The 26,522-nt window shown below is 33.7% G+C and overlaps 1 protein-coding gene across 3 annotated transcripts in view; it reads left to right on the top strand.

Moving 5' to 3' along the window:
* The window catches only part of LOC111147252 (KRIT1, ankyrin repeat containing), a 36,074-nt gene extending 10,601 nt beyond the window's left edge, over positions 1-25,473 (top strand). For all 3 annotated transcript variants that reach the window (XM_022503175.1, XM_022503174.1, XM_022503176.1), the window contains 12 exons: positions 255-498; positions 721-836; positions 1,069-1,212; positions 6,671-6,827; positions 7,499-7,606; positions 10,051-10,207; positions 10,971-11,122; positions 17,515-17,681; positions 18,735-18,822; positions 19,339-19,545; positions 24,336-24,452; positions 25,042-25,473. In XM_022503175.1, the coding sequence (XP_022358883.1) occupies positions 255-498; positions 721-836; positions 1,069-1,212; positions 6,671-6,827; positions 7,499-7,606; positions 10,051-10,207; positions 10,971-11,122; positions 17,515-17,681; positions 18,735-18,822; positions 19,339-19,545; positions 24,336-24,452; positions 25,042-25,110 (1,726 nt within the window). In that variant the 3' untranslated portion in view covers positions 25,111-25,473. The remainder of the gene's footprint in view (positions 1-254; positions 499-720; positions 837-1,068; positions 1,213-6,670; positions 6,828-7,498; positions 7,607-10,050; positions 10,208-10,970; positions 11,123-17,514; positions 17,682-18,734; positions 18,823-19,338; positions 19,546-24,335; positions 24,453-25,041) is intronic.
* The last annotated feature ends 1,049 nt before the right edge of the window (positions 25,474-26,522 follow it).

The following is a 26,522-nucleotide window of genomic DNA, read 5'->3' as shown; positions in this document are numbered from 1 at the left end:
TCTAATTTTAAAAGTACTTCATATTTTTTGAAAGGGGTTTTTATTAGGATGGTATATGCATTTTTAAAAATAGTTTGCTGTGTCTATTAACCAAACTTTTATTATTAGTAAATGAAGTATTTAATGAACACTAGTTAAAAGTTTAAAAATCTGAATGTAATATTAGAATGTATCATCTCAGAATTTGATGGTCTACTTTTTCATCTTCATTTTTGAACAAGTACTTCTGTGTCCTCTTCTTTCTATTTTGCCAGGTGGTTAGATGAACGTCATGCACAATCTCACTTTATTCCAGCTTTATTCCGACCTTCTCCTCTTGAGCGGATAAAAACTAATGTCATAAACCCTGCATATGCTACTGAATTAGGTCAGACAGAAAACTCACTACATATGGGCTACAGTGCACTAGAAATAAAGAGTAAAATGTTAGCCCTAGAGAAAGCAGATACTTGTATTTACAACCCTTTGTTTGGATCAGACCTTCAATATACAAACCGGGTAAGAGCTGAATGAATTTTGCTCTGATTTCAAAAGACATTTTATCTGAACTATAATTTTTTTCTAAAGTAAATATACCTATTACTAATTGTAAATGTTAAGATGACATCTAGTTAGTTGTATTTATTTAGTTGTATTTAGTTGTATTTATATCTATTGAAGTCAGGTATCTAAAGCTCTTAAGGAGTTTTTGTTTTTGTTTTTTCTATTTTCCCTTTTTAGGTAGATAAAGTGGTAATAAATCCATACTTTGGTCTAGGAGCTCCAGACTACTCAAAAATCCAAATTCCCAAACAGGAAAAATGGCAGAGAAGCATGAGCAGTGTCACAGAAGACAAGTACTGTTTTGGTTTTACTCCACATTGCTTTTTTAAAACTTACATTATAATGTTAAAATATTGTTTAAAATGATGTATGTAACTAGTATGCAATGTAACCATTGCATAAAAGATTTAGTTTGCAGCTACTATGTGATATATGGTTCTCATCGATATGTCCTGTTTATTTTGAAACAATTTGAATTTCAACAGTGCTTTTTTTAAAAAAAATTTATCTATTTTTAATGATTAGGGAACGACAGTGGGTAGATGACTTTCCTCTCCATCGGAGTGCCTGTGAAGGGGATTCAGAATTACTAAACCGTCTTCTCAATGAAAGATTTTCTGTCAATCAATTAGATAGTGACCACTGGGCGCCCATTCATTATGCATGCTGGTAAATGGATTACTTTTTTCTCTTAGAAGGAATGAATCCTTAGTTGTAAATGTTAATGCTTCTTTTCAGAACTGTCGTCATTCCAGCCACTTTTTCTCTACCACATTTTGCCTTACGGGCTTTCTATTTAGATCTTTGATTACTGTTTATATGTACCACTATTCAGAATCACAAGGTCTGCCCCATGGGAAAAGTATCATTGGTGTTTGAGGCATTACCAAATCATCCTGTATAATAGCTAATGACTAGCAAGTGTCATTATACAGCACTAGGTCCCTTATTCACATTTTGTATTGGAGTTATATTAAGTTTATTTATCCTTACTATAAAATTTACATGAGGTTAACTACTTATGATTTGCCATTGATCATGTTGGAAAAGTATCCATTTAGTTCTTTGGGAACCTGTGGGATCACGAAACTCCCAAAAGCCTTCATTAGAATGAATGCTATTCTTCATTATTATTATTTTTTTTAAGATGAGAGGGATTAGCTCACAAGATTGGGGTTAGCTGTTTCCACTAGTTGCGTATTGTACCTCTTGCTTTCCTACTCCTCCCACATGATAGTAACTCTTCCCCTCAGCTGAGCTGAGTTCTTATATTTGTGTTCATAGCAGTAGTTAACTCTCCGCTCTGGTTTATCCTCCAGAAGGAATGTAATGAAGTTATTTACCATTATTTGTTATGCAAAAGTTGCTTTTGACTTACTGTTTAACGTGATCTTCCTTAGCTAGTTTAAGCAGTGCCTACATTATTTACTGCTTGTTAAATGTCTGCTACTTCTTAGCTGAGCAACATTTAGCAAGATACTTCACTTCTCTATATCTCAGTTTATTTATCCATATGTAAAGGCATTAATTAGATCATTGCTAGAGTTCTTTCCAGCTCAAAATTCTTTTAATTTCACGGATTCCAAAATCTGTGATCCTGTAGCTAAATATAGTTGCTTTTAATATCCATCTTTTCTCCCTTAAAAATATGCTGTTTCCCTAAAAATATACTCCTTTATTCAAGAAATATCTGCTCCTTTATTCTGTGTGTTCTTAATTGTTTTCCCATTACATGGAATTTTCTACTCATATTTGGAGTTACCCTAAATCTTTTTAAACTGAACTTTTAGTTGTTTCTTCAGATTACCAGTAAATATTGGCAGCAGCAGTACTGAAAGAAATCACATGCCTTATCTGGAATTGGTAAAAAAAAAAAAAAAAGTACACTGTGGAATCAGGAAGACAGAGGCAGAGAATTTTAGTTTAGGCATCCCAAATTTATATTTGGTTAATATTTCCCTTTTTTTGTGGCATTGGTTATTTTCTTTTCTAATAAAAGAATGGTAATATTTATATTTAAGAATGGTAGCATTTTAAACTACATATTACATAAAAACAGAATTAACATGATAATTAACATTCTTTGAAATATCCTTAGGTTTCTAACCTAATAACTCTCATTTCCTAAAATTATGACTTTTGGCAAGTTATTTAAAATCTCTAAGGACCTGTGTCTTCATCTATGAAGTGGACTTAATAGTAGTACATTTCTTAAGATTAAAGGAGAAAATGCAAGTAAATGCTTTGAGGATACCTAGCACATAATAAGCACTCAGTAGATGTTGGCTGTTATTATTAAAGTACTGTAGAAATTTAAAGATTTTTATGTTTAAATCTGAAACTCATAATCCATAGTATTTTTAATTAGAAAATCTTACTACTACAGTATACCAAGGAAAAGAGTTTTATCCTTTGATAAAATTAATTTTGTCAGTTGGAAATAATTAAGTTTAATGTACCAGGAGTAATATGGGTCACTTGCAATACTTTTAATCAAATGGATCATTTGGTTAATGTGAATTTCAATGAAGACTGATTTAACCAATTAGTGAGAACTTAAATTACTTTATCTTGGAAATGTATTTTATTCACTAATTGGTATAAGGATCAAGGAGGGGAATATTAGGCCATCTCATTAAGAGACTGAGATTTGGAGACTATCTTTATAAGCTTAGAGAAGATGTTTTACCCTTCTTGGTCTGTTTTCTCATCTTTAAAGTGAGGGTTTTTATTAAATTGGTGGTTCTCCAACTTTTTGGTGTCAGGTCTGCCTTTTACTCTTAAAAGTTACAGGATCCCAAAGAGTTTTTTTATGTAAATTATATTAACATATTAGAAGTTATACCCCCAAAATAGTTTAAGTATTAATTCATTTAACACAATAATAACAATAACAATAAACATTAACATAAGTAACAATTTTATGAAAAATACCATATTTTCCAAAATTTAAAAAATTAAGAATAGTATTGTTTTACATTCTTGGCAAATCTCTTTATTCTCTAGCTTAATAGAAGATAGCTGGATTCTCACATCTGATTCTGCCTTTAATTTGTTGCAATATTATATGGCAAATTGCTTCTGGAATACCCCACTGTACACTTAGGATCCAAAAAGAGTTTAAAGGATAAATAACATCTTAATATTATTAGGAAAATATGTTTGATCTACAGGTACCCTGAAAAGATTTCAGGGATTCTCAGGGCTTCCTAGATCACTCTTTGAGGACCACCCCTAAGATAGCTGCAAGCTTTTAAAATTCTCATATTGGTGGCCTCGTACCTGAAAACTCTTTACTAGGATCACCATTTTCCGAAACTATTTAAGTTGGCTTTCTCTCCATGTGAGCAACTTATCAGCCACTCAGTAAATGTTTCACTGACATCACATATTCTTTGACCTTTCTCAAAATCAGTGTCTTCTCTGATCTTTTTTTAGGCTTCATGTTTTTGCTAGAGAGTGTTTTAGGGCTATGATGATTTGACTCCCTTCAAATTATCCCATCTTCACTGTAGCTTAGCTGTCTATTCTCTTTGTCTCATTCATCCTGTCAGCCTTTCAGTTCTCTCATATAAGCTATTCTGAACCTTTCTACTCTTAAGCACTTAAACTCCCACTACTTCCTTTCTGTATTCTTATCAGATAGTTTTATCTCCTATTTTCAAAGAAAACTGATGCCATCGGAAATGTCCTTCTTATCTGTTGTTTTTGTTCTCATCTCTCCTGTATCATGGGATATGCGAGTAAAAATCTTGTTTACCATAAATTCACTCTCTCCTTCTCTGCACTTTTTCTTTTGCCTTCAAACGTACATGGTTCTCTTCCTCTTGAAAAGAATATTAATTTGACCCTGCTGCCTCTTCTGGCCACTATCCTGTTTCTTTCCTTCCTTTCACAGCCAGACTTCAAAGGTGAGTGGGCCACACTCACTGTTGTCTCTTTTTCACTCTTCATTAAACTTCTTAAACTTTTCTGAGTTTTTAATCTCTTTCCCCGCTCTACAGCATTAATACTGTTGACCACCCCTTCATTCTAAGAACAAATTGGAGTTGAAGGGGCATAATGGAGCTGTAATGAAGGTCAGTACAAATGCAAGATATTACTGTTAAATTATCATTATTATTGAAATATTGGCTTCCATCCTGTGACTTAACGCATGTGTAATGGTAGGGAAACTGCTATACTAAGATTGAAAAACCTGGATTTAACACTGGTTAGTAACCATGGGACCTTCAACAAATTACTTACCTGGTTCAAGCTTCATTTTCCTTAACTGTGATATAAAAATACTTCTGCATGCCTTATAGGTTATTTTGAAGATTATATTAAGTAATTATGTAAGAAAGAACCATGAAAACAAAATGTACATTTATATTTTATTACTTGAATTGCTTAGAAGTGTCTTTTTCTGTCCTGAAAGATTGTTTTTCAAGATGGCATTTCATTGTTCTAAGATACTCATTTTTCATTTTTCAAATTATCCCAGCCTTTTTTTTTTTTTAAAGATTTTATTTATTTATTTGACAGAGAGATGGGGGGGTAGAGCATAAGCAGGGGGAATGGCAGGCAGAGGGAGAAGCAGGCTCCCTGCTCAGCAGGGAGCCCAGTGCAGGACTCAATCCCAGCCAACAGGCAGATGCTTAACAGACTGAGCCACCCAGGTGCCCTAAAATCTCCCAGCCTTTACAGTAATTCTTTTCAGTTAGATTAATTTGCTTTTTCTCAGATAGATAATCCATGCCTTTGCCTTCCTCCTGAATACTAAGCCTGTATTTTCAAAGGCCTACTGAGCAGTTTAGTCACTCTCTTTTTGTCTATAAGGCAGTTTAGAGAATGCAGAGACGGTGTACCTACCCTCAAGGAATTCCCAGGCTATTAGAGAAGAGCTGTATATAAATAAGGGTGAAAGTAGATAAATCCTATAAAAGAAGCAAAAAAATGCGACATGTAGTGGAACTATAGAAGTATATTTTAAAACTGTTTCAGAGAAATAACAGGATTTAACCTAGACAAAATGAGGTAGGGAGAAAAGGACATCTCAGGAATAGCAAAGAATGTGAACAAAATGTCAAATGAGTAGGAAAGGGTAGCATACAAGTAGCAGTTTCAGGGTATAAGAAGGGTATGTAGAAGGGAAGAAAGGAAAGTTGATGGCAAACCAGATCACTTCTAAAGATGTGTTATTTTCATCTCAGATGTACCATATCTGAAAGCAAATTTCCTTTCCCTTTTCTCCCCTCTTACCCATTTATTTACAAACACTGAATTACTTTTCCACCCTTGCTTCAGATTGCAGCCTTATATAAATCTTTGGCTTTGACAAAATGGTGGACTCAACTATGTCAACAGGTGCTTTGCACTCTTCTGGGCCCTTGCTTTGCATACTCCTCCCCCACCACACACACACCTAAAATATTTTTGCCTCTCTTCAACATCTCTTTGGTTCCTTCCTACTTAAAATACACTTCAAGTTGTTCTATCAAAATATTTCAGGGAATCTTAGACTAAAGTCCTATCTTTTCTGATGTTTTTTAAAGCATTAGTTATATACTGTCTTGACTTGACAAATATATATCCCCTATTGTGTTGATTGTTATCCTAAGCTGTTACTTAAATTTTAAAACATAATGTAACTTATCCCATGTTTTTATTTTACCTCTCTTATTACTTTATAAGCCTTTATTACAGCAGAGACCATGTATCTTATACATCTTTATGTCTCCCACACTGCCCAACACAGCAGCTACATATCCAATTCTATCTTTGGGCCTTTTGCAAATCACAGTCAGGCCTAAGTAAAAGCATTATGAAGTTTCTGATTCTGAACCTATTTTGACTAAACATTTTATTTCCTTAATTTATAATTTTTGTACTTTGCATGGGGTTGTTCTTTGTCATCTGCTCTATCTTGTGTTTGAAGTTATATTTCCTCTCACTTAATCAGGAACAGAAACAGTTGAACTGAACCAGAAGAATTCATAAGAAATCCCTGGGCACTGAAAACATTTATGTCAGTGTCTTACTAAAATAAAAAAAATCTTAGATTTCTTTGAGATATCATCTAAAATTTGAATTTTTAAAGCATTTCATATGATTTTGGGGGGTAAGTTTCTTCTTTTTTTTATAGGTATGGAAAAGTTGAGGCCACTCGCATTTTGTTAGAAAAAGGAAAGTGCAATCCAAATCTTTTAAATGGACAGCTTAGTTCTCCTCTTCATTTTGCTGCTGGAGGAGGACATGCTGAAATAGTACAGATTCTTCTAAACCATCCAGAAGTTGACAGAGTAAGTTATTTTCCAGGATTTTTTTTTTAATGTTCAAGCAATGAATAACAAGTGATGACATTAAATGTTCAATTGTATTCTTGAGAAGTCAATTAAAAAATAAATTTTACCATCTGCATAGTATAAGTAATACTTATATGTAAACTTTGCTTTTATACTTGTTTATTGTGATAAAATGTACCTCACATAAAATTTACCATTTTAACCATTTTTAGATGTACATTTCAGTTGCATTAAATACATTCACATTGTTGTACAGTCATCACCATCATCCATCTCCTGCATATACATAAAATTTAACCTCTTCTTGTGTTATGTTGTATTTCCTCAAAAAATATCTTTAAGAAGGAAAAAGATTTTCTACCCATTTTTCCACAAGTTCTATTAGTGAGTATTTTTAAATGGGAAAATAATCAATTTAAACAAAACCTTTGTTGGATCTTATAATCAAAGCTTTTAAAAACAATAATCACATTGATTAGTGCTTTCAGTCTTTCATCTTTATCAGTTCATGTTTAAGTATAGTATATGCTAAGTATGGTTAGTATTTAGTACTCGACAAAAGTCTATTTTTTATGAAATTTTGATTGATTGAGTGACATTTTCACTTATAATGCCATACATTTGTAACGCTTTTTTCTTCACATTTTTCTTTTTTCTAAAATTTCTAGCACATAACAGACCAACAAGGAAGATCCCCTTTAAATATCTGTGAAGAAAACAAACAAAATAACTGGGAAGAAGCTGCAAAGCTATTGAAGGAAGCCAATAATAAACCAGTAAGAATTTCCTTCAGAAATAGAGCTAAGCCAACTATTTAAATTGATAAGTAATTTGAGTATTTGTGGCAAGAGGAATGGATGGATCATTTCTTACAGCTTTTAGAAAACCTCATGGGGGGGCACCTGAGTGGCCCAGTGGGTTAAGCCTCTGCCATCGGCTCAGGTCATGATCTCAGGGTCCTGGGATCGAGCCCCGCATCGGGGCTCTCTCTCTGCCTGCCTCTTTGCCTACTTGGGATCTCTCTCTCTCTGTCAAATAAATAAATAAAATCTTAAAAAAAGAAAAAAAGAAAACCTCATGGGTAGGGGCACCTGCGTGGCTCAGTGGGTTAAAGCCTCTGCCTTTGGCTCGGGTCATGATCTCAGGGTCCTGGGATCGAGCCCCACATTGGGTTCTCTGCTCAGTGGGGAGCCTGCTTCCTCCTCTCTCTCTCTCTGCCTGCCTCTCTGCTTACTTGTGATCTCTCTCTGTCAAATAAATAAATAAAATCTTTAAAAAAAAAAAAGGAAAGAAAGAAAACCTCATGGGTAGATGTCTTAAGTATTAAATTTGTTATCATCCCTAATATTCAGACATTTATTCTTGCATACCAAAATAAAAATTGTATAAGTAAATAAATTTTTAAAACACTTAATATTAACCTAATTTCTAGTATAATCTTAATACCTGATGATGTCTGGAATAATAAGCAGTAACGTTAAGATAGAGAATAGTTAACAATTAGAAAAAACTCAGTTCACCTAAAAGTTATAGTAACAATAAAACTCACCAATTTAAAAACTGTGTGAAAACTTGTAAACCAGATAAAAGGATTTATAATAGATAAAGTATTAAAGCTTGATATCAACAGATGTAATCTCTGAGCCTTTCCAGACATTTCTGTCAATTAGGCAGTAAGTATTTATGGGGTATTTCTGTGAATTTAATACCTTGAAATACTGGAAGTAACAAGTGATAGAGAATAAATATATGATCTCTGCCTTTAAGGAATATTAACATACACACTCACCACACACTCAACAGATTTTGTCAACATACTATTCCATGAGCACAAGACAAAGTCAAGAAAATAGATTAAGTGGTACAGGCACTGTTATACTTGATTACAATTTATTTTCTAATTGTATAGAACACATTATTATTCCTGGCATAATTTTTATATTCTAAATGAATAAGATAAGAATTAGTACATTCATCCAAAATGAACTGACCTGCAAGCTGTTTGGGCAATAAAATGTATTGAGAATACATCGAAAAACCACAGTGAGATATTACCTCACACCAGACAGAATGGCTAGTTTCAAAAAGGTAAGAAATAACAAGTGCTAGAGAAAGTAGAACCCTTGCGCACTATTTGTGGGAATGTAAATTGGTGCAACCACTGTGGAAAACAATACAGAGCTTCCACCTAGAATTAAAAATAGAAATACCATATGATCTGGTAATTTCACTGCTGGGTATTTACAGAAAGAAAATGAAAACACTAATTTGAAAAGATACTTGCAGTTGCTTCTCAGCCTTTTGGCTAAGATCAAGTGTGAAAAGATACATGCATTTCTATGTTTATTGCAATACTATTTACAGTAGCCAAGATATGGAAGCAACCTAAGTGTCCATCCACAGATGAATGGATAAAGATTAGGTGGTATATATAGATGATGGAATATTACTCAGCCATAAAAAAGAATGATATCTTGTCATTTGGAATGACATGGATGGAGCAAGAGGGTATTTATTATGCTAAGTGAAATAAGACAGAAAGGCAAATGCCATATGATTTCACTTGTATGTGGAATCTAAAAAACCAAACACAAGAGAAAACACTTCTAAATATAGAAAACAAAGTGCTGATTGTTAGAGAGGAGGTGGGTGAGAGATGGGCTAAATAGGTGACAGGGATTTTTAAAAAATGTATTGAGAAGATTATTCTTTGAGATGTTCTGAACAGGAAGAAATAAATTGGCTCAAGGTCCATTGTTCATAACTTTCATGTGCATTCTTCCATTACAGATTCCTCTTAGGAAAAATTATTGCTAGTACACAGTTCTACAGTATAATTTGTGGCCCACTAGACTCATGAGATACCTAACAGACTCAGTAACTAAGTCTCTATATCTCCTATATGGTACCTACTTAGTACAGTTACAGCTTTAAAACATTTACCAGAAGAATCTGAAGTTGAATATTTTTTAAGAACCATTTGCCTTAGCTTCTCAAATTTATTTCACCTGAAATATCCAGAGGAAAACATACTGGAAAATATAATGGAAATAAAAATCTTTTTAAAGTGTGCTAGCAGATATTTGAAGCAGTTTTCTGTAATTTTCCATGTTTGAAAACTATAATAAAACATATGAAATTGAAATTGAAGCATTTTTGTTAGGCTGGGATATGTAACTTCTAACCAGGTTGCCTAATTTATTACTGTTCTTTGTCCTAGTATGAAAAAGTTCGAATATACAGAATGGATGGATCATACCGTTCTGTTGAACTGAAGCATGGAAATAATACCACAGTGCAGCAGATTATGGAAGGAATGCGTCTCTCCCAAGAAACACAGCAGTATTTCACTATTTGGATCTGTTCAGAAAACCTCAGTAAGAAAGTTGTTACTCTGTAAACCTATTCCTTTGTGAGAGTGGATTGGTAAACTTAGGTATAGCATCAATTTCTTAATGACTTTAAATTTTGAAATTATACAGTGATCTTCTCTTTTATATAAATTACTAGTGTTCCAGCTGTTGAAACAGGTAAGCCTCTGGGACTCCTCATCCACTGCTTCATTCAAAGCAATTTTTAAGTATTTGAAAACTTTACTTCTCTGGCAATGGAATTTTATTTGAATGCCATTAAATGTAGTGCTTATCCAACTTGCCTTTATTGTCAGTGCTCATTTCACCTAAAATAATGCAAACGTTCTTTTTCTTTATATTAGTTTTCCATCACATCTTTTTATTTAAGACCAACCTGATGCCACTATAGATTTACCTTTCAAGCAAAGTATTGCAAATACATAAAGGAGCTAATTGAAGTTATTGTGATTGGTTATTTAATGTTTAATTGTATTTTTTAAAAAACACCTAGATTCTACTGATTGGATCATAATTAAATAAGCTATAGTGGAATTAAAGATCTTATATACAGTTGATATGTTTTATTTGTTTTAGTAATTCTCATAATTCTTATACTCTTAAAAACACAAGCTTTTAACCTAAAACTGGGTTGTGAGATAATTGGTTATTTAGACCTTTAATTTGTGTGTATTCAGCACTTAAGTATAGATGGTTTAATACAAATTTTCTATGTGTTGATATAATTTATCTTTACATTATTATTTATAAAAGGAAAGATGTTTTTCAGGCCTTCAACTCAAGCCTTATCATAAACCCTTGCAACATGTTCGTGATTGGCCAGAAATACTTTCTGAATTGACTAATTTGGATCCCCAAAGAGAAACACCACAGCTTTTCCTAAGAAGAGATGTGAGACTTCCTTTGGAAGTTGAAAAAAAGGTTTGCTTGGAAATCTTATTTATAGTCATTTAAATGCACAGAATCTATTGAATTCCTGTGGTAGGCACTAGAAACAGGCTGTTCCTGTATGAGGAGGTTTTACTTTTGTTTTTCTATTTAATCTTCATATCCCTGGGGTAAGTCTGAGTTAGTCTACTTACGAAGCCCCTGGTTGGTTTTTTTATTTCCACCTCCATTGTCTTAGAAACAAAAGAAATAAAGAATCCTAAAGAGAATTAGCAACCAGATGGAAGACAGATTATACCAAAAAGAACTTTAGCACAGTTAGGAAGTACACTATCACAGATCAATTTAATAAAGAGCCAATCAGTGTGTAAATTTCAAAGGAGCAAAGAGATATGTTGGTGTGAGAGGAAAACAAAATACATTCTGAGTGCAGATTATATTTGCAAAGGGGACATAAAAAGCTGTTCTCAATAGTAAGTAGCTGTTTCCAAATCAAGCAGAGAGTTATATAGATAGTAAAAATGAGAATTTACATTTGATAAAAAGAATTGTTCCACACAAGTACATTTGGATTTGAATTGCTGTAAATTTTAGAGGGAGGGTAGGATAATGATATCTGAAGGATGAGTGAACAACACAGAAACTTAGAGTGGATATTACAAGTTAAACTAGTGTGATGGTCTATAAAGTTTTTTAAATTGAAAAAAAAAAGTTCCAAGGTCTTATAACTTTGGTGAAGAAAAAATATACAATGCATTTCCTAATTCTTATCCAAGGAAATATTAAACAGACAAAGTTAAGGAAATTTTAGTATATGGAAAATTGATCGATCACGTACAAACTTGGTAAATATTTTATACCTGATTACTCGTATTGTCCCTCTTATATTATCAAACTAAAGACAAGTATGATCCTTTCAGTGACATATACTGGAAGTTACTTTGTATGAAATTAACCAAAAAAAGATCTAGATTACTCATTAAAAAATGTGTTAGAATTTCACAAATAGAACAATCAGTCAGTTAAGCAGCTGCCTTCAGCTCAGGTCATGAGCTCAGGATCCTGGGATCAAGCCCCCATCAGGCTCCCTGCTCAGTAGGCAGTCTGCCTCTCCCTCTGCCCCTACCCCCCAACTTGTGCTCATGTTATCTCTCAAATAAATAAATGAATAAAATCTTAAAAAAAAAAAAAAAAGAACAGAGGAAAAAAACACAATTGATCATCTCAGTCGACACAGAAAATATACCTAACAAAATCTAATACCCTTTCATGATAAAACTCTTAAAATTAGGAATAGATGGGAACTTCCTCAACATGATAACTGGCATTTATGAAAAATTCACAGCTAACATCATACTGGATGAAATGTTAGAGCTTTCCTTCTAAGATCAGGAACAAGACAAGAAGGCCAGCTTTCAGCACTGTTATTTAACATAGTACTAGAAGTTCTAACCAGAGCAATTAGATTAAAAAAAGAAGAAGAAGAAGAAAAGAAAAAATGGGGTACCTGAGTGGTTCAGTTGGTTAAGTGTCCAACTCTTGATCTCAGGGTCATGAGAGATTGAGCCCTGCCTCAGACTCAGCACTGCTTAGTGTGGGGCCTGCTTAAGATCCTCTCCCTCCCTCCCTGTCCCTATCCCACCTGCTTGCATGTGCACTCTCTCTTAAAAAAAAAAAATAAATAAAGAGGGCCACTAGGGTGGCTTGGTTGGTTAAGCATCTGGCCTCAGCTCAGATCATGATCCCGTGCGCCTGGAATTAAGCTGTGACTTGGGCTCCCTGCTCAGCAGAGAGTCTGCTCCCTTTCTCTCTCCCTCTGCCTGTCTCCCTGCTTGTGCCTGTGTGCACTCTCTCTCTCTTTTTCAAATAAATAAATAAAATCTTTAAAAATAATAATAAAAAAGGAAGAAAAAGAAAAATAAAAGGCATCCACATTGAAAAGGAAAAGGCTAAACTATTTGCAAATGATATGATCCTACATACAGGAAATCACGAAGAATCCACAAGAAACCCATTAGAGCTAATAAGTAGATTGAGCAACATTGCAAGGAATAAGCTTAACACAAAAAAATCATTTGTTTGTTTCTACACACATCAGTGAACAACCCCAAAAGGAAATTAAGAAATTCATCAAAATAGCCTCTTAAAGAATAAAATGTCTAGGAATGAATTTAATAAAAGAGGTACAAGGCTTGTACACTCAAAACTACAAAAACATTCCTGAAAGAAATTAAAGATCTAAGTTAACTGGAAAGATATCTGTTTTAAGGATAGGAAGATTTAATATCATTAAGATGTCTGTACCAGCAAAACAATCTACTGATTTACCCCATTCCCTAAAAAAATTCCAACAGCCTTTTTGCAGAAATTCATATGGAATTACAAAGTGCCTTGGATAACCAAAACAGTCTTTAAAAAAAAGGATAAAGTTGAGGGATTCACACCTCCAATTTCAAAGCTTACTATAAAGCCATAGTAGTTAAAACAGTGTGGTTTTGCCTTAAGGACAGTTATATAGACTAATGGAATAGATGTGAGAGTCCAGAAATAAACCCAATACATTTATAACCAAAATCCGTAGTCAGCTGATTAATTTTTTTAAAGATTTATTTATTTATTTGAGTGCGAGGGAGCGCACATGTGAGCTGAGTAAGAGGGAGAGAGAGAGAGAACCCTCAAGCACATTCCCCCGCTGAGCAAGGAACCCAGCACAGGGCTCCATCCCAGGACCCCAAGATCACGACCTATGCCGAAATCAAGAGTCAACTGCTCAACTGACTGAGCCGCCAGGTGCCCTGGAAAAGGCTATTTCAGCTGTCTTCTGACAAGGGTGCCAAGTCCATCCAGTGAAGAAAGAATAGTCTTTTCAACAGATGGTGAAAAGTATGAAATTGGACCCTGACCTCCCACTATATATAAAAATTAACTCAGTAGATCAACAACTTAAGCATAAGAGCCAAAACCTTAAACCTCTTAGAAGAGAACAAATAGGCAGATCTTCATGACATTAGATTTGGCAGTGGATTTTAATACCAAAAGCATGAGCAACAAAAGAAGTATAGATAAATTGGACTTCTTGAAAATTAAAAAAATTGTATATCAAAGGACATTATCAAGAAAGTTAAAAATTTACAGAATAGAAGAAAATATATATATTTTTAAAGATTTATTTATTAGAGAGTCAGCAAGCAGGGAGAGGGGCAGAAGGAGAGGGAAAGAGAGTCCCATGAGACTCTGGGCTGAGCAGGTAGTCCATCTCAGCTGGTTGAGTTGACTTGAGATCTTGACGTGAGTCAGATGCCTAATTGACTGAGCCACCCAGATGCCCCAGAATGGGAGAAAATATTTGCAAATCATTTATCTGATAGGGGTTTACCATCCAGAATACATGAAGAAATACAATTCAAAAACAAAAGACAACCCAATTAAAATAGGCAAAAGACTTTAATTTCTCTAGTGAAGATACACATATAGTCAACAAACACCTGAAAAGATGCTCAGCATCAGTGGTCATTTGGGAAATACACATCAAAAACACAATGAGAAACTTCCCACTCGTAGGGTGGCTATAATAGTAAAGATTTTTGAAAAGGAAAATAATGAGTGTTGGTGAAAATACAGAGAAATTGTAATCCTTGTACATTGCAGGTAGGACTGTAAAATGATATGGCTGCTATAAACAGTAGTGGTTCTTGAAAAAACTAAACCTAATTACCATATGATCTCATAGTCACTCTTAATATATACCTGAAGAATTGAAAATAGCAACTCAAACAGGTATCTATATACTAGTGTCTATCTAGTGTCTATCTAGTATCTATATACTAGAGCAGTATTATCACAATAACCAAAATGATGGAAACAAACAAGTTTCCATCAGCAGATGAATGGATAAACAAAATGTGATATATATATGAAATGGAATATTATTCAGCCATAAAAAAAGAATGAACTTCTGATAAGTGTCTTAACATGGATAAACCTTGGAAACATACTAAGGAAATAAGCCACATGCCATAAGCCACACGCAGCAGGACAAATATTGTATGATTCTACTTACATTAAATATCTAGAATTGGAAAATTCATAAAGAGAAAGTAGATTAGTGGTTATCACAGGTGTTGGGAGAGAGAATGAGGAATTATTGCTTAGGTTAATAGTTTCTGTTGGGTGATGAAAAAGTTGTATAAATAGTGGTGATGCTTGCACAACACTGTAATTAATGTCATTGAATTATACACTTAAAATTGGTTAAAATATTAAATTTCTGTTTTACGTTTTTAGTGCAGTTTCAAAGAATGTATTAGTTACATAAAATCTGCAAGTAATCTCAGTATACTCAGTCTATCTTCTTTCTCCACCTCAGTGACATTTTTTTTTTTTTTAAAGATTTTATTTATTTGACAGAGAGTGAGAGACATAAGCAGGCAGAGCGGCAGAAGGAGAGGGAGATGCAGGTTCCCCACTGAGCAGAGAGCCCGACGCGGGGCTCAATCCCAGGACTCTGGGATCATGACCTGAGTCGAAGGCCGTCAATTAACCGACTGAGCCACCCAGACGCCTCACCTCAGTGACATTTTAAAAGTTGATTGGGGGTACCTGGGTGGCTCATTTGGTTAAGTGACTGCCTTTGGCTCAGGTCATGATCCTGGAGTCCTGGGATCGAGTCCTGCATCAGGCTCCCAGCTCCACGGGGAGTCTGCTTCTCCTTCTGACCTTCTCCCCTTTCATGCTCTCTCTCACTCTCTCTATCTCTCTCGAATAATTGTTGACTAATGCTCACTAAATATGCTCACTGAATATGCTATTAGGAATTATAACTATTACCTACTCAAACTCTTCAAATTTCACTGTTAATTTTGAGAAATTAAAAAACCACAAAAAGTTGAAAAAGTAATAAAAGTCATTAAATTCACTAACTGCTAATATTTTGCTTTATTACCTTCACTTCTCTGTATTTTCTTTATGGACCATTCAGAAGTGAGTTCCAGACATCATAGCAATTAATCCCTACATATTTTAACATATCTCCTAAGAAAAAGGACATACCAACATACTATAATATACCATTTCACCTAATAAAATTTTTATTTCCATAATAATGTCTAATACGTGATCCATATTCAGATTTTCCCCAATTGTTTAAAAGTCTTATGTAGCCCCCATATGTAGGATCTAGTCAAGGTTCATACTTAGTATTTGAATTTGATTGTTATCTCTTTAGTCTCTTTTAATCTAGAAAAATCCTCTCATCTTTTTTCCCCATGAAAACCTCTGTTGTTGTTTTTTTCACATTATAGAGAGTATTGTAAGATTATTTTAGTTAGACAAAAATAACTTTTACCATAAGGAATTGAATGACTTTGAATTATATTTGGAAATAATTTTTTAAGATTTTATTTGAGAGAGCAAGCAAGAGAGAGAGCACAAGCTGGGTGGAGGGGCGGGAGAGACAGAGAAGCAGACTCCCTGCTGAGCAGGGAGCCCAACTTGGGGCTCCATCCCAGGGCCCCAGGATCATGACCTGAGCTGAAGGCAAAACGCTTACTTGACTGAGCCACCCAGATTCCCTGGAAATACTTTTAAGTATTCATTCAGAAACTCTGTATAACTGTTTCCAACTGGAGCAGGAGTAGGCTAGCTCCTCAGGCTTTGTTAATCTTATTGGATAAAATGAAACTTTACAAAGATTTGAAACTTAGGAGAAAAAAAATCTTCTGTTCTTCTTGAGTGTTATTTCAAAGTGCCAAGTGTTTTTAGCCAAAGAAAATTGAAAAAAAATTTTTTTTAAAACAAGGTTTTTTAAAACTACATTACCCTTCTAGGAATTGACACACTTCCTTTTACCTTCCTTGAGGTTCACTACTATATTGTATGAAAAATGTAGAATAATGTTTGAGGAATATAAATAATTTAGGTAAAATTGTGCTAGAAGTTATTGATATCTATAAACTAATGATAATCTTTTATTAGACTGTAAATCAGAAATAAACTATAGCACCTATTGCTATATTTGACCTGCTGTTTATTTTTATATACCCACAAGCTGTTCATGGTTGAAAAAAAATCAAAAGGATAATATCCCATGTCATGGGAAAATTTTATGAAATTCAAATTTGAGTATCCATATATAAAGTATTATGAGAACACCACCACACCCATTTGTTACTAGATTGCCTGTGGTTGCTCTTGTGCTACACTAGCTGAGTTGGGTAGTTGTAAGAAAGACTTTGTGACTCATAAAGCTTAAAATATTATCATCTGGCCCTGAACAGGAAAAATTTGTCAGCCTCTGCTCTAAATCAGTAACAGCTCATTTATATATGGATATGTAGCTTTTGCTTTTCCAAATTAGAAAGTGACAAGTTGTATATTTGTAACAGGAAATTGTAGCCCAATAACCAAATTATACCTTTTCTTTTAAGATTGAAGACCCACTAGCTATTCTTATTCTCTTTGATGAAGCCAGATATAATTTATTGAAGGGCTTTTATACAGCTCCTGACGCTAAACTGATAACATTGGCAAGTCTACTGTTGCAAATAGTTTATGGAAATTATGAGAGTAAGAAACACAAGCAAGGTTTCCTAAAGTAAGTATTTAAAACGTGGTCTTGTGCTGTGCTTAAGATTCTGTTTAACCAAGAAAGTTTAAAAATGCTATTAAGAAATATTTATTCTTAAAAAAATATATATTTATTCTTTGGTTTGGAACTAAAGGATACAAGGCATGGAATAAGGAAAAAAACAAAACCAAACAAAAGAATGGTAAAACATTCTTAAAGTTATACTCTCTCCAAAGCTACTTTTCTTGTATTTGACTATGGTTTGATATAGCTTTTTTCTTTTTTAAAGATTTTATTTTTGGGGCACCTGGGTGGCTCAGTGGTTTAAAGCCTCTGCCTCCAGCTCAGGTCATGATCCCAGGGTCCTGGGATCAAGCCCCGCATTGGGCTCTCTGCTCAGTGGGGAGCCTGCTTCCCCCCTCTCTGTCTCTGCCTGCCTCTCTGCGTACTTGTGATCTCTGTCTGTCAAATAAATAAGTAAAATCTTTAAAAAAAAAAAAAAAGAAAGAAAAAAATTGAAAACCACAATTAAGCTTCAGTGCTTAAAACCTCAGTGTTTTCTCTCAAAGATTAAACATGTGATTTCATGTCTCTCTGTCTTCGGTGTTAATTTTCGGCTCTCCAATACCAGTTACAATTGAATGGTTTGGGGTTTTTTTTTTTAGTATTTTATTTATTTATTTGACAGAGAGAGATCACAAGTAGGCAGAGAGGCAGGCAGGGGTTGGGGGGGAGCAGGCTACCCACTGAGCAGAGAGCCCGATGCAGGGCTTGATCCTAGGACCCTGAGATCATGACTTGAGCTGAAGACAGAGGCTTAACCCACTGAGACACCCAGGCACCCCTGTGGTTTTCAATTTTCAAAAATACTTTGTGGTTGTTGAAAGAAGAAACATTTCTCTTAAATGAGAATGTTGGGATTGTGGCCTTTTGCATAAAATTTTGAGAGTTCTCTAATATTTTACAATACAGATTCTTCAGCTCAAAAATCATGTTACTTAAAGCAGTTTGTTTCTAAATGATTTATGTACTTTAGCTACTAAGGATGATTTATTTAAAACATGTCATATTTGCTTACAGTGAAGAAAATTTAAAGTCCATTGTACCTGTTACCAAACTAAAAAGTAAGGCACCTCACTGGACAAACCGAATACTTCATGAATACAAGGTAAGCTTTTAATAGAAATAAGGGTACTTTATATCCTAGTTGAAAATTTGTAAATTAAATTGTTTGAAATTGTTCAATATGTTTTAAACATAATTATATTAAATTTACTGTCCTGAAATTAAAAATGGATCTTCTAGTTCACATGAAACTGATAGCATGATATTTTTATTTTTAATAATGTGGAATCTTTTACGGAATGCCTTCTGTATGTTGGCTTCTGTGGTAAGGACTAGAGATTAAACACATGTACATACACACACCCATGAAATTATACACTATCCCTTTCGAAGGGGCACTTAAAACCTAATAGAATAGACAAACAATATTTTTAGATTTTGATATTTCTTTCCTTTTTTAAAGATTAACATCTCAAAAAAAATTGCTCTTGGGCTAGTGTCACACAATTGTATTTTTCTCTGGGGGTGGCCATGATTTTAGAAACTGCTTAGTTGACCTCTTTGGATTATCAAAGGTATATTCTCTGTTCACATCTCTTTTACTTTACTTTGTTTTTAGAATCTTAGTACAAGTGAGGGTGTCAGTAAAGAAATGCATCACCTTCAGCGCATGTTCTTACAGAATTGTTGGGAAATTCCTACATATGGAGCAGCTTTTTTCACAGGACAGATATTTACAAAGGCAAGCCCCAGCAATCATAAAGTCATCCCTGTGTATGTAGGAGTGAATATAAAAGGACTTCATCTCCTCAACATGGAAACTAAGGTAGATTTACAGCTGTTTTTAACTAGTTACATTTTATAATGTCAAAAAAATGGTACCAGTCTGTATGAAAAAATCTAGAAATGACTATATAAGACTATTCATTGCAATTTCATTTGTAATAGCAAAGGATGAGGGTTGAAAAGTAAATAATTGTCAGTAAGGCGTTAATTATATTATTAACATTAATTATATAGTTATATGAATTATAGTATATTTTTATGTTGAAATACCGTGCACCCATATAAAAGAATGAAGAATGTATAGAATGATTTCCAAGATATATTTAGCGAAAAAGCACAGTGGTGAACCATATGTAATGGGCTACTATTTGTGTAAAAATGGGGGAAGTGAAGACTATATCTACATAAATACATATTGCTTGTGTATGATTAGAAAGTCATAAAGCCTTTAGAGAAGGCAGTGAGGTAACAGAACAAGAGTAGGAGGGAGACTTTTTACTATGTACCGTTTTGCAACTTAAAAATTTTAACTGTAATTATATTACCTATTTAAAAAATTCAGTTAAGTTTAAATGAAAACAATACAGATTAAAAAAAGAAAAATAGACTATCTGATACAAGGGATTCACTTTGAAAATTAGAATTAGTTGTAAGAGCCTGGGAAACAGGCAAGATGAAGCGTGGAAGGGACTATTATTAGATCACTTCAGAGCTTTTCCATAAGAGGCTTATTACTGTATTATACTCCTTTTTTAATCAGAGTCATTATAATATGAAATTTGGGATTATTTTTAGCATATTTAACGCATTTATCAGAATGAACAGCTTTCTAGTTTATAATAGGAAGCTAAGAAAAATCATTAATTTTGTTCATTCAGATTTGTCTATAAATAGATCAGTTGAGGTAATAAACAGCTTGTCAAAAAAGACATTTTGAATTAGGAAATTTTATCATAAACCTAATTTTTACTTTCATAATCTTTTATTATGTAATCACATAACTTCTGAAAGTAGTTTAGTCATTTTCTGATAACTCCAGATCATCCTTATGGACAGTTGCCATTTTATCACGCTGTTAGATATGCCTGTGAATGGAGATAGAGAATATGTAGGGACATATTGTTGAATAGGGACTGACTTCAGATGTTTATCTGGAACTGGATTTTTTTGAAGTCTCTGATGTCAGCTTGCTTTTGGGTCATTTGCTCATTATCATTTTCTATTTATGCTACTTTTTCAGACAAAATAGGCTGCTTCATATTAGTTTGCAACCATTTTTCTATTTCTTTTGTACTAAATTTGTTAAAGGAAATTAAAGGAGAAATTTCCCTTACCATTTCAAGAAGTTTTTCCTCTGCTATTTCAGAGCATTTTATACAACATTTACAAATCCTTTATTGTACTAAATGGTGATGCTCTGGGTATGACACCAAGACTCTTCTGTAAGCTATAGTGTATGTTTGATATTTGGTAGCATTTCAAATTTAGGCAACAATAAAACATTTTATTTAGTCCCCCCCCCCGTATGATGGGTCAGCATTATAACATTTCACGTTATGAATAATATTCTGGTCCAGGAATGAGTGAGATTGCAGTAGCAGGCAGAGGATGATAATATTAATAGTTAACAGTCTGCTTTTTTGGAAAGGATAAGATGTTTGATTTCTAGGAATTAAATAAAAATACTGTCCTTGGGTATAAGAAAGTGATTAAACCAAAGGGTAACAATGTTTTCTGCCATCTAACCATTACCTTGTGCTCCTTAAACCACTGATAAATTTATAGCACTGATGAAGGCTCTAAGTTATTATATTTTCTAATCATCAAAGGTGGGAATAGTCAGCTTGTCCGCGGTTGTCTTGCAGTTATCAAGATATGCTGGGGTGAATTTGACAAGCTTACTTTAAGAGACTAAACATCTTCACTTGCAAAAATACCCTTATTTACATTTAAAACTCTACTTGGGATATGATAGCTTCAGAGATTAAATCTCATGAAAAGCTATAGATAGAATACAGCTCTGTTTTTTATATCAATTACTTGTATCTTCTGTATCTTGTTTCTCTTTGAAATAATGAGAGTTTCCCATTAGAAAGTATAGGCTAGCCAATTTCATATGCTTAGCAGAGATTTTTCTGTCCTACTTACATAAAATGTAGACACTATTGAATGTATAATAGACTGTGTTGTAGGTCAGTGTTTTACCATTATAATGAATGCATTGCTATTTCATCACTGAACTATACTTGTTAATGTATCTTTAACCATAATAGTACTACTGCCATACCCTCAGTAGATTACCTTTGCTGATATCAATTTATGTTGGCCATAATGCCCTTCTCAAATACAACTGGTTATTTAAATATCCACATAATGCCATCTTCACGATCACTTGTCAACATCACTTTTTCTCCTGGCTTGCTATGTATTACTGCTGACTTCTGTGGTTCACCCCCACCCCTTTTTTGGGAAAAAAAAAGAGAGAGAGAGAGATTGATTTTATTTTTAAGTAATCTCTACACCCAACATGGGGCAACAGGGACGTTCCAGCTCCATTGAGCTGTTTTCATTATTACCGGTTTCTCAGAAATTCCTTCCATCATGCATTCTGTTCTTTACCAACAAAACCTTTATTTCAAATTTAGAACCTCAGTACTTTGTTAGTAATTTGGCCTCCATATAATTGAGGACTTGTACCACAGGTTTGTTTGTTTGTTTTCTGTATATTAAATTGTTTTGAGGCCATACTACTGGAATATTTTCTGCATCTTGATTGAACAAATTTCAAGCAACTGATCCAAAAGATAGATAGTTTAAGGTATTATATCTTGAATCAGTGTTTCATTGTGTACCTTGGTAAATAGATATTTTAGCATATCCTATCTATAAAGCTATATTTTACAATATAAATGTAGTTTGCTAATTGTAAAGATGTTATTCCAATTATATATAATGTACACTCATGAAAATTAATTGTACTGTTTCATTTAAGAACATCACTTTAAAAATGCCCTAAACCTATCTTTTTCACGTAACTTCAATTCTTTTTCTTTTTAAGTGATTTTTTTTTTTTTTTGAAGATTTTATTTATTTGACAGAGATCACAAGAAGGCAAAGCAGCAGGCAGAGAGAGACGGGGGAAGCAGGCTCCCTGCTGAGCAGAGATCCCGATGTAGGGCTCAATCCCAGGACCCTGGGATCACGACCCGAGCCAAAGGCAGAGGTTTTAACCCACTGAGCCACTTCAGTTTTTATAATCAATACGTTAAGAACTGCTAGTCATAGAATGCAGATGTTTTTAAACGTGTATTTTAAAGGCTGCACAAACACTTTCTTTGTACATGTGTGTATATAAAGGATATATTTTCAGGGCAGGAAAATGAAAGTTACTGCTAGGAGAGACATTTTAAAATAATCAAAAAGATACAATTGAATGCCTGTTTTAAATATAGCTTTTCATTAGGAAAATGTAGGAATAGGTTATTCTAATATTTGCTTTAAATGATTTGATGAATTTTTGAAGGGTATGTTATTAATTTTTAAAATTATGGGGGGCGCCTGGGTGGCTCAGTGGATTAAAGCCTCTGCCTTCGGCTCAGGTCATGATCCCAGAGTCCTGGGATCGAGCCCCGCATTGGGCTCTCTGCTCGGCAGGGAGCCTGCTTCCCTTCCTCTCTCTCTGCCTGCCTCTCTGCCTATCTGTGATCTCTGTCTGTCAAATAAATAAATAAAATATTTTTAAAAAATTATGCTCATTTTTACAATAGATATATCACTGTACTTAATTTTAGTGAGATGGAATTGCCTAAGTCAGCATGTTACCTCATTATGTAAATTTCAGATCTGAAAGTACCAAGTCCATATTCAGAAGATACTATATGAAGTAAAGGGAATGTTTTTAGTATGCAGAAAGTAAAAACCTGTCTATTTAATTTTCCTGAAAGTCACTGAGAGATTGGGAATCTTTTTTTCTCAGCTTTATTGAAACATAATTGACATATAACATTGTGTATGTTTAAGGTATACAGTGGGTTGATTTGGTATGCTTATATATTACAAAATGATTATTACCATAGCATTAGCAAATACCTCCATCATGTTGTTACATAACACAATTACCATCTCTTTTTTGTGATGAGAACATTTAAGATCTACTCTCTCAGTAACTTGAAATAGATATTACAGTATTGTTAACTATAGTCACTATGCTGTACATTAGATTCCCCAGAACTTACTCATCTTATACCTGCAAGTTTATACTCCATGGCCAACATTTGCTCATTTCACTCATCCCCCAGCCCTTGGTAGCCACCATTCCGTTTCTGTTTCTGTGACTTCAGCTTCTTTAGCCTCTGAATTAAGTGGTATCCTATAATATTAGTCTTATTCTGACTTATTTCATTTAGCATAATGACCTCGAGGTCTATTCATGTTGTTGAAAATGGAAGTACTATCTTCTTTCTCATGGCTGAATGATATGCCAGAGACTGTGTGTGTGTGTGTGTGTGTGTGTGTGTGTGTCTGTGTCTGTGTGTGTGTGTGTGTGTGTATACACATACCACAGAACAGGCATCTTTAAAATATTTTGTCAGTCTAATACAAACAATTTATCATTGCTCGAGGTAGTCTCCTGTGCATCTACCATCTATGTGGCTCTGTACTTTAGGTTCTGTGAGGTTAATGTGGGTACCTCATATAGATTTTATTCTGACATTCAAAACCATTATGTTTAGACAGGACTAGATCAATTAGGGCACTGTAGATAGTAAGAGAAGAGAGGTATTGTTTTTAATATATATTTCAGTAAAACAGTTTCTAATTATGTTGCAGGCTTTACTCATCAGTCTTAAGTATGGTTGTTTTATGTGGCAGTTGGGGGATGCTGATACATGTTTTCAGATCCATAGTATGGAAAATAAAATGAGCTTTATAGTACACACAAAACAGGTAAGCACTTATCAATTACTTTGGACTTCTAATGAACTGCTGTTTTAGTGATGTGATGAGCACTGGGTGTTATACACAACTGATGAATCATTTAACATTACATCAAAAACAAATGATGTATTATATGTTGGCTAATTGAATTAAAAAGAAAAGGAAAAAAATTTTAAAGTGACAATCCATTTTACTTCAAGGAAAACCTTTGATAACTTATGAAATTAAGGTATTTAAGACCAAGGGAAAAAAACATAGGCCTTGCCTAAGCAAATAAGCTTGAAACTTATCTGAATAAGTTTTATAATAGTGAATATTTCAGTTTTATAATAGTGAAACTCTTTTTTCTGCCATTTCCTTTAATTCTGGTCAGTATTCCCTATTTTTTTATTAAGATATTAAGTAGTCCTTACCTCTTCTTGGTATCTGAGCCACTAGCTGCATCCAGTAGGTTGCTCCTTAAATTTCTGGAAAGCCTAAGTACTCCTATTCTTGACAAGCTGCCTTCTACCAAGAAGGTTCCTTTTCAGATAGATAGGGAACTGCCCACTGCCATACGTGTTTGATATTTACTGTCGCCATATATTTTACTTTGTAGGCTGGCCTTGTGGTAAAACTATTAATGAAGCTAAATGGACAGTTAATGCCGACTGAAAGAAATTCATGAGCGGAAAGCAGCTGATACTTAAGCCACCACATTTTGTAATGCAGATTTTTTTTCCATGAAAGATTTCTTAAACTATTACTTTTAACAAGGCATTTAGTCTCTTGTAATATATATGTATACTATTACATTGTACAGAATCTGTACTTCTGTTTGGTGTGTAATATACCAGTTAGTTTTATATAATATCATAAGCTATTCTAACTTTTGAGAGAAACATGCAAAAAAGTGTAGATTGATCATCTGTATATTAATGGACAAAACAGTAAGCTTTATAAAAAGTTATTTTTGGTAAATGGTAAAGAATTTGGAGTGGAATGTAATGAAATTAAAAAATAGGTTTGGTATAACTTTGTGTGTCATTTCAAAATATACTGGAATCAACAAAGTTGAATAAATAAAATATATTTTCTACTTAAACTTATGTACATAACACTGCTATTTCAAACATTTTTCTGTAATCCAAGAAAATTTATCAACATGTTTTTATAAGTCTTAGTTAAAATGTATAACTAGTATAAGTTTGTATTTCTCAAAGTATAGTTCTTGAGCCCCCTGCATCATAATTAACCTGGATGCCTCTTTATATGAAGATTTCTGGGACTCAGTATATACAAGTTCATTCACTCTCCAGAAGCAGCAGTTCCTAGGAATCTTAAATTTGGGTTTTTTTCTATTGAAATAATTCCAGATCTAGTAATGAATTTGTATTAAAGTGAATGACACAAAAGTGCCTGGCACACAAGCATACACATACAGAGACACACAGATTAACTGACAATCTCTGGATATAATCTCCATTTATTACATATGTTGTATTTTTATCATTTAGCTTAATGAATCATATTGCCTTTACATTGTATGAAGTAGATCACCAAATCTCTCTTTCATTTAGGGGGAGTACTGATAGCATAGATGAGGAGCTGACTCATAATCTGAGTCATCTGACTCATCTTGACTAATCTACTATTTAATAAGCTTAGAAACTAGTCTTTCCAAGCCAACAGTTAAATGTGTACAGAGATACAGTTAGTCATATTTGAAGTTGTCCTAAAGATTACAGATAATTTTTATATATCATAATTGACACTTCACATTAATTTCTGTTTATTTCTAATGGTGCTCGTTCTGAGCCTTATTAAAATTATATGGTTAAGTAAATTGAATGAGAAAACCTGATTTTATCTCTAAATCTGTGCTAAGCACTTTTGATTCTGCATAGACAATGCCATGTTTGGTTTCATTCATTCCAGTGGCCTCAACTGCAATACCCTGTTGACTCCCAAACCTAAAATTTCAGCCTCAGATTCTCTTATGAATTCTAGATCTTAATTTCCAATTTCCTGCTATTCTAGCTCTACCTAAATGGTATACAAAAGGAACTTCTGTTTCTTCATACCTGGAAACAGAATCTG

The sequence above is a fragment of the Enhydra lutris genome, unplaced genomic scaffold (assembly GCF_002288905.1).
Source record: "Enhydra lutris kenyoni isolate GAN:26980312 unplaced genomic scaffold, ASM228890v2 scaffoldscaffold16, whole genome shotgun sequence".
NCBI classification, from domain to species: domain Eukaryota; kingdom Metazoa; phylum Chordata; class Mammalia; order Carnivora; family Mustelidae; genus Enhydra; species Enhydra lutris.
The sequence above is the reverse complement of the archived record's forward strand: the minus strand, read 5'-3'. Positions and strand labels throughout refer to the sequence as shown.